The sequence below is a fragment of the Lepidochelys olivacea genome (assembly GCF_965140295.1).
Source record: "Lepidochelys olivacea isolate rLepOli2 genome assembly, chromosome: 19".
Lineage (NCBI taxonomy): Eukaryota > Metazoa > Chordata > Testudines > Cheloniidae > Lepidochelys > Lepidochelys olivacea.
In genome coordinates this window covers 2902462-2917910 of record NC_140429.1, presented here as the reverse complement: position 1 = coordinate 2917910, position 15449 = coordinate 2902462, and the positions used below count along the sequence as shown (strand labels likewise).

The 15449-nt window shown below is 64.8% G+C and overlaps 1 protein-coding gene across 1 annotated transcript; it reads left to right on the top strand.

Annotated features, from left to right (window-relative positions):
* The first annotated feature begins 2682 nt into the window (after positions 1 to 2682).
* LOC311533201 (uncharacterized protein) lies at positions 2683 to 13229 on the top strand. Its single transcript, XM_084652412.1, has 15 exons — positions 2683 to 2786; positions 3445 to 3620; positions 4112 to 4272; positions 4458 to 4617; positions 5316 to 5486; positions 6710 to 6801; positions 7391 to 7548; positions 8033 to 8136; positions 8478 to 8702; positions 9947 to 10032; positions 10344 to 10480; positions 10975 to 11064; positions 11489 to 11697; positions 12079 to 12285; positions 12614 to 13229. The coding sequence occupies exons 2-15, from the start codon at positions 3462 to 3464 to the stop codon at positions 12899 to 12901; spliced, it is 2247 nt and encodes a 748-aa protein (XP_084508538.1). The 5' UTR covers positions 2683 to 2786; positions 3445 to 3461; the 3' UTR covers positions 12902 to 13229.
* Positions 13230 to 15449: the final 2220 nt, after the last annotated feature.

Here is a 15449-nt window from a genome sequence, read left to right as displayed (position 1 = left end):
GTGGTTTGGATCCTAGCACTGTGGTTTGTTCATGACCCCCAGCCACGATCCATCCTCTCCAAAGCAGCTCTACAGTGGTGATGCCAGGAGACCACTTCCCCCACAGGCACACAAGAGGGAACCCCAGGCTGTGAAGGAGTCAGGGCTGCACTGCGGCCTGGGAGTGCTTTGGAAAGGCAAAGTTATGGTGCTGCTACCCCCTCCCTGGGTCTAAACCCCCCAAACGGCCAGCGCAGCCATGACCCCACCTTCCCAGGGAGGAGGAGCATGCTCAAGAGTTGGCGTGGGGCACCACTCTGGCTCACTGAAATGCTAACCCCAAAATTGTCATGTGCCAGCAGCCAACCCCTGCCTCCTGGCCCTTGCTCCCCCTCCCAATGAGCACTGTGTTCGTGAGCACTGGGCTGCGCACATGGGTTTGTTACTGTAGGGTTGCTCAGGAGCGCTGGGCTGCACACATGAGTATGTTACTGTAGAGTTGCATATGAGAATCTGAGTGTAGATGCAAATGTGAATTTCCACGCATGCAAAGGTTGTGTGGGAAGATTTTGTGGGTGCATTTCAAAGGCCTCTTATCCACTCCAGGGGGTTAGTTTCCCTGCCTTGGCAGCTGCTGTCAGGCCAGCTTTTTAATTATCCATGTGGCTGGTGCTGGCTTCTTCAAGGGCACCTCTGAGCCTCCAGGGCCCTTGTCATACTCAGCAGGGAGAGGTGAGAGCTGAGCTAGGGCAGGCGCTGATGGCCAATCTGGGCTATAGCGAGGCCTCTCGGCTCAGTGCCTGGGGAAGGAGCCAGGCCATGTGCACAGGGCAGTTGCTGGCCTGTGGGAAAAGCAGCCCCTTTACTGTCCCAGGTAAAAGCTGATCCGAAAAGAACCTAGCATTAAAATTAGCCTGCTAACGCTCTCTGGACTCAGCAAAAGAGATTCTCCTATTTAAATTCCATTGCAACATTAGCCAATTTGAAAAATGTTGTAGCCAATCTAGTTTGTTAGATTTCAGCTTTAAAATCTAATTGGCCCACTGGCAAATTCATAAAAGAGCCCCACATTGACATTTATAGCTGTGGCTTATGTTGGGCATTTCTGACCTCATAGTGTGCCACGTTAGGACAGCGGCCTTTGCCTAGAATCCCACCATGTGCAGCAATTTCATCGCTACTATTATTAATTAAATTGTAACGGGCTTCTTCCCCCCTGGTGGCTGGGCTGCAAGGGGTTGTGATGCGCGAGAGAGGCTGAGGGAATGGGAAACTGAAACAAAGGGTTCTTATGGCTGGTGGTGCTGTCCAACACCAGCTCCAGGGGATTCACGGCACAGCCTGAGCCAGAGAGGATGCTGCTACCCTCCTGTCTACACATTAGACAGTTCCCCGCCTCCCCAACCCAGCTCCCCAGCAGCTGTGAGCACTGCCCTAGTAGTAACATCTGGCCACCAATCAGTGCCCCGCAATCAGCTGATGTTGGATAGGAGAAGAGGGCAAATCGTTGGATATGGGCTGTAGGGTGCTGTGGAGTTCACTGGACGCACCTCAGCTTCCATAAGCTCTGATACAAACAGCCCCCATGCTCGGCACAGGGGGACGTGATAGGCTAAGGGGGCTAGTGAGCAAGGGAACCCCACTCCCCATGGTGCCACCTGGAGGCTAAGTACCCAGGCATGCTCCCCCCTCCACCCGTCACACCAACTGTGCCCAACCTAGCTGCTGCCAGGGGCTGCTGGAGCCGATATGTAAGTGAGCCCTGCCCTCTGCTGGCCTCGCGTTGCAGGGAAGCCATGCCAATCCGGCCGGATACATGCTATCGAGATGCCCAAGGCACGATGCCTGGTGCTCATCTCCCCCGGCGCCAGGCAGGATGACCCAGCTGGACTCCGTGCACTCACTCCAGCGTCAAACGGGCGTGAGACCAGAACCAGGCCAGGGGTCCCCCGTCCAGCTGGGTTTTCCAATCCAAGTGAGAAGTGCTGCCAGGATTCCTTACAACTCGTCCCTCCAGCCCCCGATCTCAGCCTCCCCCCGGCTGCTGGCGCATGTCCTGCTCTCGTCTGCCTGTCCCCGGAGAGCAGGATCCGGTGTAGCAGGGACCCAAGGGAAGCAGCGGGCCTGGGCTCCTGGCGCTCAGCAGCGTAGGCCCCTCCGGCAGCACAGATTGCGGGGGCACTGTGCCCAGCCCAGCCTGCTTGTGAAGGGTGCCAGGGCTCAGTAAGCGCTGACACAGGCCCGCTCAGCAAGGTCTGTGCCACAGGGTGCCTATGGCAGCAGCTGGACCCAGCCTGGCTCAGCTCTGAATCCAAAGCAGGGGGTCAGGCCCAAGGTTCCCTCTGATTTTTGACAGGCCGTGTGCCCAAAAAGATTCTTCTGTGCAAATTTTTGTGCTTCTGTGCACACGCTTGTGTGCGCGGGGTTTAGGATCTGTGTGCGTGCTCAGAGGGAACAGCGGCCAGGCCCCGGGGCTGCTCACCCAGGGCACAGCCCTGGGGCCTGATCCCGAAGAGCTGGGGACAGGGCTGGGCTCTGCCAGGGGGTCACAGAAGCCCCTTCCTGGCTCCCGAGCCAGCCCGAGTCCTGGCCTGGCTGAAAGGCGCTGGGGCCCAGCCTGGCGCAGGGAAGGCACCAGCATCGCGGGGCCACCGCCGGGCTCGTCCCCCCGGTGCGGGGCCGCCCCGGCTCTCCCCTCCGCGTCACGCTCCTCCCCGGCACCGCCTCCCTCCTCCGGGCTTCCGGGCACGCTGGGGATCCTCGCTCCGCAGCCGCCATCGCCGCCCGCAGCGAGCCCCGCGCGGCCGGTGACTGACCCCGCGGGGCGGCGAGAGCCGGGCGCACGCGGGGGCCGCTGGCGGGGCCCGGAGCGCGGAGCGCCCGGCTCTGGCCCCGTGCGCCCGGGGCGAGGGGCGGTTCGCCGGCCCCCCGTGCAGGGACGGGCTGCTGCGGGGGGCCAGACGCGCACGGGGGGGCAGGATCGGGGCTGCCGGGCCTTCCCCAGTCGCCCCCTTTCCAGGTCCCAGGGGCTGCTCCTAGCAGGGGTCCCCCGGTCCCTGGCTGGGGGGGGTCCCCCGTTCCTGCCAAGTGTGGTTAATTGCCGGGGCCGGGGGGCTCCGGTTGCGGCATGGCCGGCAGCTGATGCACCTCTGGTGCCATGGATCTGGGGTTGTTCTCGCAGCACCGACCTGGGGCGCTCCCCAGGCGGGCACATGCCGCGCGGATCGTGACCAGTAATTCTCTGCCTGCGGGGCTGGTAAACGACATGGAGAGCGCAGCCTGTCGGAAGCCCCCGACCGTGGCCTGTGGCTGCAGGGTTTATGGGGATCTCTCCGAGTGGGGAACTTGGTCCGGAGGCGCTCAGCCTCGCCGGGACCAGCTGCGAGTCCAGCCCTCGCCCCGGCTCTGCCAGGGCCCCTGGGCTGGTGCTGTCCGGTGCTATCGATGGGTGTGTTCTCTCCTCAGCCGGTGCCCTGTGCTGGATGCTGAGCGCCATGTGCTGGCCCGGTGCTGCGGCCCTGCTGCTCTGGGCAGGGCTGGGCCTGGCCCAGGACTACCCATTCCGGGACCCCACCCTGCCCTGGGAGCAGCGGCTGGACGACCTCATCGGGCGGCTCACCCTGCGGGAGCTGGTGCTGCAGGTACGGAGAGGGTCTCTGCAGCCAGCACAGCAACCCCACTGACAGCTGCATCCCCTCTGCGGGGCAGTGACAGCCCCTGTCCTCCCCATGGGGGGAGGGGGGAGTGAGGCGGGGGCAGCATCCTTGGGGCCTTGGCATCTCACTGTGGGAGTCTGGGTCTGGCATGGCACCCTATAAAGACCCTCCATCCGAGGGGAGGAAGCTGGGAGTGAGACCAGTGGGGTGGGGTTTCTGAATCGGAGGGAGGGGCGGTCAAGCTGGGTGCCCCTGGAATCTCCCATCCCACAGATCCCTCCAGATGGGGCCTCCCCAGCCCTGTCCAGGTCTCCTGCTGGGACGGAGAGTGAGATCTGGCATGGAAGAGCCGCGTGCGTCAGCTGCCCCACCTCTCTGCAGGGCCAGGCCGGGCGAATGAGGGCAGCCCCTTGGCAGAGTGCCCGGCCTCATATGTCCCTCAGTGCCCCCCTTCACCTCTGGTGTCTGCCCCACAGATGGCGAGAGGTGGCGCTAAGTACAACGGGCCAGCACCCCCCATTGAGCGGCTGGGGATCAAGCCCTACAACTGGAACACCGAGTGCCTGAGGGGGGATGGGGAAGCCCCTGGCTGGGCCACGGCCTTCCCCCAAGCGCTGGGCTTGGCGGCCTCCTTCAGGTACAGTCTGGAGCCGGGGGGGCCTGAACCGGGGGCCTTCATGCTGTCATGTCCGGGTGTCCCCCCGGGCCGTGCTGGGGCCTAGTGCAGGGGCAGCTGCTGTGGCACTGAGGGGACCTGTGCCATCTCTGGGCACAGCCCTGGCTCATCCCGCGATGCTTCAGCTGCTCCCCGCTCCCCCACAGCCCCGAGCTCGTCCACCGCGTGGCCAACGCCACTGCCACGGAAGTGAGAGCCAAGCACAACTTCTTCATGTCCACGGGCAGCTACGGCGACCACACGGGCCTCAGCTGCTTCAGCCCGGTGCTGAACATCATGAGACATCCGCTATGGGGCAGGAACCAGGTAACAGCCGGACCGGGAGTGGGGTGGGGCAGGGGGAGCCCAGGGCTGGGCTAGTGGGGGGCTGTGGGTGGGACTGAGGGGCACCGGCAGAGCTGTCGGGACAGGGAGCCCAGGGGTGGCTGGTGGGACTGAGGGGCACCAGCAGAGCCCTAGGGAGGGGGAGCCAAGGGCTGGGCTAGCGGGGGGCGGCTGGTGGGACTGAGGGGCACCAGCAGAGCCATAGGGAGGGGGAGCCCAGGGCTGGGCTAGCTGGGGGCTGCAGGTGGGACTGAAGGGCACTGACAAAGCAGTGTGTGCCCTGGAATCCCCTCCCAACACACCTTGCACTTTCTCCCTGCCTGAATCCGGATGTGCTGGGGCCCCTCTGGCAGACCCTGCACGCTCCCTTTCTCCCCCTGTGGCTTAGGGCCCCTTGGCCTCTGTTTTGAGGCTGCCCTTAGCTCCCCTTGCACTAATGTGTCCGAGACGTGGGCCCACGAGGGACTGGACTGAGCCCTGCTCCTCCCCCCCCCCGGTCTCATTTCCCAAAGTCCCCAGGCTGCGGCAGCTCCAGGACTCTTTGGAAGGGCAGGTGGGGAATTGGCAGCTGTCGCAGAGCAATGAGTGATGGGGCCCGGGAGAGCAGGGGTCCTATCCCCACAGCCAGCGCCCCGACAGCGGCGGGAGCAGCAGCAACCCGTGTGTCTGTCTGTCCTCAGGAGACGTACGGCGAAGACCCGTTCCTGAGCGCAGAGCTGGCTGTGGCATTCGTGCAGGGGCTGCAGGGTGACCACCCCCGTTACGTCAAGGCCAGCGCCGGCTGCAAGCACTTCAGTGTGCACGGGGGGCCTGAGAACGTGCCCGTCTCCAGACTCAGCTTTGATGCCAAGGTGGGTGTGACGCTCCCTGGCGATACTCGGAGCCGTGAGGGACTTCGCTCCCACCTGCCCTTTGCACGAGAGTCTGGTCCGTGTCTGCTGGGGGGTCAGCTCCACCGCCCACAAACGCTGCCCCACAGGCCCCGCTGTCTCATTACAGGCCAGCAATAGGCCCACTCCAGCCCCTGGACACGCACAATATTCACAGGTTTGCAGCCCCCAAAGGAGCAGGCCAGTTCCACCTCTGCTCACCGCCCCCCTTAACACCCAGCGCTGAGAGCTCTTGGCAGTGAAAACAAGAGAACGTTTATTTAACAAAGCCCAGAGATTGGAGTGAGCAAGTTGAGTGATGGAAACAAGTGGTCCCATGTCAAATAAACTCGTCACACACACGCTAGAGCACGCCTGGGGTGTGGGGCAGTCTCCGTCCCTCGTCAGTTTCACATCCACATGGGAGGTTTGTCTGAAGATCTGCTCCGGGAACTATTGTGTGGCAGGTCTCTGTCGTGCAGTACAGGGGCCAGACTCGATTGCAGTGCTCCCTTCTGGCCCGGGAAGCTCTGAAGGCGTGAAGAACCCAGGCTTGTTGAACCAGCTACCTTTCTGTCTGATAGAGCAGTGCTCACTCGCTGTACTTCCAGGCTTGGCTCTGATCTTCGTTCAGGAGACCAGTCAGGCTGTCAGCTTGCCTGCTCGGTGAAAGTTACTGTGTGTTTCCTTGCAGTACCTGATATACCAGATTAATCCTTTGACCTTAGTCATAAGCAGCTCCCACGCCTGGCTGGTTGTTTTTCCTCATGGAGATTTCACAATCTTATGCCTGGTGCCTGGCTTGGTGGGCACATAGGCATCCATTGTAAGACCTATGATGCATATCTGACCAGTCTGATAGATGAGCCTCTGTCACCCCCTGTCTGCAAGGAACCTGGTTGAGGAGTGTCACCTCCCAGTTGTCTGCCTTATCTTCAGAACATACCTTTCAGTGTAGATACGGGACGCCTGAAATATGACCCATACGCACATTTATGACCAGTGGGAGAGACCTCACGTGCCACCCTTGGGTGCATATAACTGGCCTAGGGCATCCCTGTACAATTCTGTGGTCTCTCTGTGCTCTCTGCCAGAGAATCCTGGGTCCCGGTGAGCTCCGCCAGGGCTGATGGTGGGGGCCACGGGGTGGGGGTGGGGTCTGCGCCAGGCTCACGGCACTGACCCGAGCGCTCTGCGTCCCGCAGGTGCAAGAGCGGGACTGGAGAATGACCTTCCTGCCCCAGTTCCAGGCCTGTGTGCGCGCTGGCTCCTACAGCATCATGTGTAGCTACAACAGGTACCGGGCGAGGCGGGCCCGCGGCCGAACAGGCACTGAGATGGGGCACGGGGCAGGGGTCTCTGTGCTGCAGGCCGCTCCTTGCCTGTGCTCATCATCAGCTTATCCCGGGGCAGACGAGGGCTCTTCTCACACACACCCCGCTCTGCCCTGGGGGTGCAGGTCAGCAGGCCCAACCCCACAGCAGCTGTACAGTTTTCCAGCTGAACGGGGTTGGCTCTGTTTGGGACTTGGGTGGAGTCCCCAGGTGGCTCAGGAAGGGGCGCTATTCCACCCACATCTCTGTTGAGCCAATGCCCCTGCACGCTGCTCGGAGGCGCTGTCCTCTAGAAGAGAAGTCAAACCTCGGTCCTCTCCATCAGTCATTGCTAGTGATCTCATGGCACTTCCGGCAGGAGCCCTGTGGCCTGGGGTTCCCAGGTGGGCAGTTACATTCTGCTGAAGTAAATCCCCCTATAATTCCAACCGAGTGCAGTGTTCTCCTTCACTTCCTGTCCCAAACTGCCAGGCACTGTTAAACAGCTGCCATGCCCCTCCCCAGAGGTGGCTGCATTCGGCATTGCAATAACCGCCAGACCCAACCCGGCAGGATCAACGGCGTGCCCGCCTGCGCCAACAAGAAGCTTCTGACAGACATCCTGCGGGCAGAGTGGGGCTTCCAAGGCTACGTGGTGAGCGACGAAGGGGCTGTGGAGTTGATCATGCTGGCCCATCGCTACACACACAGCTTCCTGGAGACGGCCATCGGTGAGCGTGGGCGCACGGAGCCCACGGCCCAGGAGCCTGGCCCCACTTGGCCGAGAGCCGCCTGGGCTGGGAGCAGGGCAGGGCCCAGCTCCTGCTGATACTACTAGAGCAGAGCTGGCATCGGAGGGCAGGGGCACTGTCAGTGATGGGGTGTCGGGGGGGTGTGGGGAGAAGGTTGGGCACTGCTTTGATGGTCAGGACTCCTGGGTTCTATTCCCAGCTCTGCCACTGACCTGCTATGAGACCCTGGGCAAGTCACACACACGCACGTGCCTCAGTTTCCCCTCTGTATAAACCCTGCTGCTCCTCTTCCGTGAGGCCTAGTTAACAAGGATGCTGGAGCCGCAGTTCAAGAGCTGAGCTCATTGCCCCCAGACTGGCAGGTGCAGAGGCTACTCGGTTGGGTTGGGGGTCCTCGGGGGGAGGGGGCAGAGGCTGAGCCCAGCAGTAATGCGCTGTTTCCCATCTCTCCGCCGTGCTGCAGCCTCGGTGAACGCTGGCTGCAACCTGGAGCTGTCCTTCAGCCTGACGGAGAATGTCTTCATGAGCGTCAGCGAGGCTGTGGCCAAGGGCAACATCACGCTGGAGGTGAAAACTTCTGGGGGCAGCGCGGATGGGTGGATGGGAATGGCCTTGTGGGGTGGCAATACCAGAGCAGGGCATGGGGCAGGCAAGCTCAGCACTAGGGGCCCCGGGCCTGGGCTTACTTGGGCTGGCTCATCCTGCTTGGGGCTGGGAGGGCGCCAGGTGTGCCTGGCACTGGTGGGAGAGTGGATGTGGGGTGAGAGCCTGTCTCCCCCAAATCTGAGCTTGAGCCACCCCCTGAGCGGATGGGACTGGGATGTGGGGCTGCAGTGGCCCCCCCCCCCGCAGATCTGAGCTCTGGCTGCCCCCTAGCTGGTGTAATGGGCTCTCGCTGCCCTTTGCAGACGGTGAGGGCCCGGGTCCGGCCACTCTTCCACACACGGCTGCGGCTGGGGGAGTTCGACCCCCCTGCCATGAACCCCTACAGCACCCTCGACCTGAGCGCCGTGCAGAGCCCCGCCCACAGGACCCTCGCCGTGGAGGCTGCCATCAAGAGCTTTGTGCTGCTGAAGAACAAGAGGGGGACGCTGCCCCTCAGCGCCCAGGCCCTGGCCGGCCAGCGCATCGCGGTGAGTGTCCCGCTCGGGGCGGGGGAATCTACTGGGGCCGCCGCGCCTGGGACTTCCTGGCTCGCGTGCCCCGGAGGTGGTGACCGCCCAGCAGAGCACGCAGCCCCTGGCATCCTCAGTCACTGCGTGCCCTGCCCCAGACCTGCCCCAGAGAACCGTGGCCGCGCTGGGGCTCCCTGCCCCACACCGGACACCTCAGCTGGTGTCACGGAGTGTGGGGGAGTCCAGGCCCTGCACCCCTCTTCCTGGGATCCACTGAGACTCTCAGCCAGCCAGTAAAACAGAAGGTTTATTGGACAACAGGAACACAGTCCAAAAACAGAGCTTGTGGGTACAACCAGGACCACTCAATCACGTCCTTCTGGGGGAGCAGGGAGCTTAGACCCCAGCCCTGGGGTTCCCTGTGTTCCTCTCCCCAGCCCCAAACTGAAACTAAACTCACCCAGCAGGTTCCCTGCTGCAGCCTCTCTTCACATTCCTGGGCAGAGGTGTCACCTCCCCCTCCCCCTCCTGGCTCAGGTGACAGGTTCTCAGGTCTCCCATCCCCAGGGCACATTCCCAGGTCAACACTCCCCCCTCTCTGCTGAGTCACATCGTCACAGCTGGGGACTGCGTGACACCAGGGGCACCCTGCCATGTTGACAGCCTGCCAGGGGCCCCACAGCCAACCCCCCCCCGGAGCAAGCTGCATCTCCCCACCCTCCAGTACCAAAGGGTGGTCTGTGCAAACGGCAGGTCCCGGTGGGCACTGGGGCCTGGCTGATGAAAGCAAGAGGGAGCGAGGCATGGGGGGGCCCGGGTGGACACTGCACGGTGGGGGGTAGGGCACTGCACAGGGGGGCCTGGGGTGGGCGCTGCTCGATGGGGGACGGTGGGCGCTGCATGAGGGGACGGGGCGGCAGGTGTTGCTCAGTGGGGCCTGGACGGATGCTGCACAGTGAGGGGGGGCACTGCCCAGGTGAGCTTGGGGGGGGTGCTGTTGGATGGGGCCCAGGGACGGCAGGCGCTGCACGGGAGGGAGTGGCCGGGGGGGGGGGCAGCACAGCAGGCCTTCCCCCATAGTGAGGCTCAAAGCTGCCAGGGGCTGCATTAGGCCAGCGCTTGACCCACCCGGCTCATTCCATTGCTTCCGAATGCCTCCTCCCGTGGCCCCCCCGGCTTCTGTGCAGTGCCTGGGCCCTGGGGCTGGCAGGGTGGAGCGGGCGGCTCCTGTCCCACCCTCGGCTGTTTCCCCTCCACTGCAGGTGGTTGGTCCCTTTGCCGACAACCCCAGGGTGCTGTTTGGGGACTACGCGCCCATCCCGGACCCCCAGTACATCTACACCCCCAGGTAGGGCAAGAGCAGCCCCCCCCTCCTTGCTCCAGCCGTCAGCTGGGTGGGGAGGGTGTTGTGGCATTTCTCTGCTCCGCGGGCTGGGCTCATGGCACCACTCAGTTCCTGGTCCGAGCCGGGCAGCTCCCAGGGCAAAGGGGCATCAGTGGTACTCCCCCAACCCTGCCCGACACCTGGTGCAGAATTGCCCATTGGTTCCACTCGGCCCTGCCGGGGAGGCGGGTTCTCCGTCTGGAGGGGGTGCCCGAGTGCCACGGCCCCTGTATCCGTGACTTAGCTGATGGCAGGCTGGTCCCATCCCGGTGCAGGAGGGGCCTGGAGACCCTGCCGGCCAACATCACCTTCGCCGCAGGCTGCAGCGAGCCCAAATGCCAGCGGTACTCGCCGGGCGAGGTGGAGGGAGCGGTCCGGGCAGCCGACGTCGTTGTGGTGTGCTTGGGCACAGGTACGGGGGGCAAGAGGGCAGGTGGGGGGCAGCAGGGTCCCCAGGCGGTGGGTGGTGGCCCCAGTCCGGGCGTGAGGGGGTGGGCTCAGACCCCCTCTAGTCTCAGCTGCGCTGGCATTTGCCTTCCTGCCCCCCCACCCCTCCCCAGAGCCAGGCGCGGGGGCAGTGCTGGGCCTGTGGACTCGGGGCTCAGGCCTGCCGGTTGTGTGACGGGCCTCCCACCAAGGCAGCCCGCGAGTGCCCAGAGCCCGTAGGACCCAGGCCCCCCGGCGGGCTGCCGAAGGGCTTCTCCTCAGCATGGCAACTCCCACAATTCCTCGCTCCGCCGGGAGCCCTGCCGGCCTCCTGGCGCCCTCGGCTCCCCCCACGTCATGTCCCCGCCGGGTGGTGGGGTGGAGATGCGGCACATGGTCTGCACGGAGGGCGCGACCCAGCCGCTGGCAGCCCAGGGCAGGGGCGTCACAACTGACTGACACTGGGCTCCCCCTGCTCAGGGACTGACCTGGAGACAGAGGCGAACGACCGACGGGACCTGTCCCTGCCCGGGCACCAGCGGGAGCTGCTGCAGGACGCCGTGGCCTGGGGTGAGGTGGTTTAGGGCGCACTCGCACCCTGGGGCCTGCCGGGGAGGGGAATCTGGGCACCCGTGAGGAGCTGACGGGGGCAGGCTGTGTGTGAGCCCACCCTCGGGGGGAGCCCATCTCCCCATTGCCCTGCACGTGGGTCACCCTGGCGGGACTGAGCTCAGTGCCCCGCGTGCCCAACCCAGAGACCACAGTGATGGGCTCCCACGGAAGAGCCCAGCGGGACAGACAGTTGGGGTATTCGGAGCATTGCAGACCTCAGTCGGCCTGGTCTAGGGATGAGACCCCAGCATGCGCTGCCCCACGGGCCCGCCTCTGCCCCACGGGCCTCCCTGACCTAGTGTTGGGCCCCGGTGTGTTGCAGTCCCCCAAGCTGCCATGCCAAGGGGCGGGTCTCTGGACTGACCTGGCCTGTCCCTTCCAGCTGCCGGGCGCCCCGTCATCCTGCTGCTGTTCAACGCGGGGCCGCTGGACGTGGGCTGGGCCCAGGCCCACCACGGAGTGGGCGCCATCCTGGCCTGCTTCTTCCCAGCACAGGCCGCTGGCATCGCCATCCGCAAGGTGCTGCTGGGGGAGGAGGGGGCCAGCCCGGCGGGCAGGCTCCCAGCCACCTGGCCAGCTGGCATGGACCAGGTAAGGACCAAGGGCACCCGGTGCTGGGGGGCTCGGAAATCTGCTGGGTGCCCAGTGGGGGATGCCAGCTGACCTGGTGTGGTGACGCTCAATCCAGGAAACACATGACCTTTCTCCCAGCCCCACGGCACCTCCCTTGGGACCGGCTGCTCTGGGCCCAGCCCCACAGGACAGGGCTGTGAGCCCTGCCTCCCCCTCCCAGGGCTGGCATGGCCCTGCAGCCTGTGCCCATCCCTCCATGTGCCCATAGCCGGTGGGGCCCTGGACCCCCACCTATTCCCAGGGCCAGCATGGCACCGTGGCCCCATCCTGCCCCCTCCCAGGCCTTCATGGCACCGTGGTCTGTGGCTGCTGTCTTCCATCCCTTGTAATTCTCTGCAGGTGCCAGCCATGGAGAATTACACCATGGAGGGGCGCACATACCGGTACTATGGGCCAGAGGCCCCGCTCTACCCCTTCGGCTATGGACTGTCCTACACCACTTTCCTCTACCGGGACCTGGTCTTGAGCCCCACGGCACTGCCCCTCTGCGCCAACCTCAGTGTCTCTGTGGTGGTGGAGAACACTGGGCAGAGGGATGGCGAAGAGGTGAGAGCTCTCCCTGCCCCGGATCAGTGGGGGGTGGGCAAAGGGGGTGTAGAGGGAGGGGCCTGTGAGGCAGGGCATGGCTTGGGGGATGCTGGTGGCTCCTCCCCTGTGGGGCCGGGGGCATCAGGGGGTGGCATCCTGCTGACTCCTGTGGCTTTGGGGTGAGGCAGAGCCGTGGTTCTGCCTCAGCCAGTGTCTCAGGTTGTCTCTGAGCGGGGACGCTGCCCGTGCAAAAGCAGCACCTGGCAGGACTCGTGTCCCTGCTGGCCTTGCCCTGGGTGCTTGGCTCCCCGTTGCTGTTCCCAGCCCGCCTCTCCCCTCCCTGCAGGTGGTGCAGCTGTACCTGCGTTGGGCGCAGCCCTCCGTGCCGGTGCCCCGCTGGCAGCTGGTCGGATTCCGCCGGGTGCCCATTGCCGCAGGGCGGGTGGCGAAGCTGCTGTTCCTGGTGACCTACGTGCAGCGCGCCGTCTGGGCCGAGCAGTGGCTGCTGGAGCCGGGCGCCTTCACGCTCTTTGTGGGCGGACAGCAGCCGGGCCAGGAGACACGTGCCAGCTCTGAGGTCCTGCGGGCGGAGTTCGCTGTGACTGGCACCTCCCGACCCCTGAGCCGCTGCTAGGGACAGGGACTGGAATGGCAACTGCTGCACCAGGGCTCCAGCTGCTCCATGTACTGGGATCTGCAGGGGGCTAGCATGTGGCCGTATGCATTGGGATTGGGATCTGGCCTAGCACCCGGCTGGCTGTACCAGGAAGTAGGGGCACATGGCTGTCTGTATCAGGGTTGGGAGGGCCGGCTTGGCACCTGGCTGGCTGTACTAGGGGGGCTGCACCGGCAGCTGGCTGGCCATACTGGGGGGGCTGGGCCAGCACTTGGCTGGCTGTACTGGGGACAATGGGAGCTCATTCACTTGATGCACAATAAACTTTGCCCAGCGTTGACCCCTATGGAAGCTGCAGCTGGAAATGGGGGTGCTGAGGGACTGGGCTCCCCCATCTTTCTCCGCCTGCCCGTGCCAGGGCCTGGCAGCGCTGTTCCCCACCCGCAGCCATGCACTGCAGGCCAGCAGGGGGCGCTGGAGCCGGGGCAAGGGTTGGAGGGGGTCGTGGCAGGATTGCATGGGCCATGTGGCCAAATTGCGGCGAGAACTGAGCACAAGGAGGGGGGCACCTGGGTGCTGGTCGAACCCCTGCTTTGTGGGAGCCTCCCCCCAGACCAGAGGGGTGCCCAGGAGCAGCCCTCCTTGCTTTTCAGACAGGAACCCTCCCCCAGACAGCACCCCCAAGGGGGCCGCGTCTTCCCCACTGTGCCCAGGCCATGGGAGCAGCACAAAGCTCCTGGCACTGGGGTGGGGCACGCCGAACCGCCCTGCCACCAGGCACCCTCCTCCCAGCTGTCGTGCAGCCCTGTCTCCACTAGGTGGCGCCCCCCTTCCTTACAGCCCAGCCAGGCTCTGGCCAAGTGCAGGGAGGGGCTTTGAACTCGGGGCTGAGCAGGGCGAGAAGCCAGCCCTGGGCTGGCACCTGCCAGAGGCATTGCTCCGTCTGGGCCGGTCTGTCTCCAGCACCCATCCCCGTGGGCTCTGCCCGGATCGCCGAGCTCTGTTGCAGCACCAGTGACCCCCAGACTCCCCCACGGACAGGGCAGCCCGGGCACAGAGAGTGACTCACCGATGTGCCCAGCGAGTGACCCTGCGGTGGGCACTGCCCTGGGGCAGGAGCTTGGCCGAGCGCGCAGCCCTGCCACCTCCTGGCCCAACGGCTATGGGTCAGCCAGGGCCCTGCTGCCGCAGTGCCACTTGTCAGGAGGGACCTGGAGCCCAGCTCCCTCCTGCCCAGCCTGGCACAGGAGGGGATGATCCCAGCCCACATCCCCTCCCCTCCAGCAGGCTGCCGGGGCCAAGCCGGCTCCTGCTGCCTCCCCCGGGCCCCTCCCAGCAGCCAGGGCTTTTTCTGCTGAGCCCCATCCCGCTCTGGGACCCGTACGTCTGCCAGGGGCAGCTTGGTTTCCAGATGGCAATTGCCCCTGGTCCAACAGGGTTAAACAGGGCCGTCTGCGCCGTTGTGCCCGTGCCATGCTGTGCTAGGGGTGGGTGGGGCAGGAGTAGTTCCCCTGGGCAGCCTCCGCCTGTCTGGCTGCATAGAGGGGCGCTGGCAGGCTACTGGGTCCCACCAGCACAGGGGCTGGCTGGCTCAGGGACTGGGCAAGGAGCTGTTCCTGCCTGGGTGAGCCCTGCAGGCCAGCCCAGGGCAGGGGAACCAAGAGCTGGCCTCAGCGCCCTGTGTGAAATGAGTTATTAGGCTCAGTCCGGCGGTAGGGGACATGTAGGAGAGGGATGGACACGGGGACTGTGCTGGGGGGAGGTGGACAGTGCAGGGGGAGGATGGAGGATGTGGGGGCAGAGGGCAGGGGGGGTGGATGTGTGGGGGGAGGGGGATGACAAACCCCGCTGGCTCCCCCCCTTCCACCTGGCAGCTTGCCCCCCCCACACACACTCACACACAATGGGCAGGAAGGGATGGGGAGTCCCGCAGCTGCCTGAGGTCAGCAAGCCCCAGCAGGAAGGGGAAAGGGGCCAGGCCGGAACTCAGTCACGGGCCACGTGCACCTCCCCAGAGCCAGGGGGCATGGGGGCTGGGAGTGCCACACCAGGGTAGGGCTGCCCCCAGGGGCTCAGGGCCCGGCAGGGATGGATGGGGCTGGCTATGTGGTCACCAAGAGTGGCACGCCCATTCCTGCGATACACACGTGCACCCAGGCACACGCCGTGCACACACGGCCCTCCCTAGCCCCGCCCTCCTTTGATTTCTCTGTGATAGCGGGGGGGGGGGGGCCATGCTGGGCGTAGGCAGTTCTGAAGCTGGGCACTGGGTCAGGGGAGACCATTTGGGGCATGCCATGGGGCAGCAGTTTGGCCCCTGGCATGGGGGGGACAATTCATAGCTCTGGCACCCGGTGTGGGCATTCCCCAGCCCCGCTGCCTCCGCGGCTGCTCCCTCTGCAGCTCTGCACCTTACTGAGGCAGCGTCTGAGCGGCAGCAGCTGTGAGCAGGGTCTGGGCTGAGCCACAGGGAGTCAGAACCTGGCTCGCACCAGCCTCAGTCCTGTCTGCAGGGGAAGGATGGAGCAGGGCCCTCCCTATCTCTGCTTGCGGGGCTCAAGCGAGC

Coding starts and splice junctions, on each gene's coding strand:
- LOC311533201 (XM_084652412.1), top strand. CDS start 3,462: ATGCTGAGCGCCATGTGCTGGCCCGGTGCTGCGGCCCTGCTGCTCTGG. Junction 6,802..7,390: donor ATCATGTGTAGCTACAACAG/GTACCGGGCGAG, acceptor CCAACCCGGCAG/GATCAACGGCGTGCCCGCCT. Junction 12,286..12,613: donor GGCAGAGGGATGGCGAAGAG/GTGAGAGCTCTC, acceptor CCCTCCCTGCAG/GTGGTGCAGCTGTACCTGCG.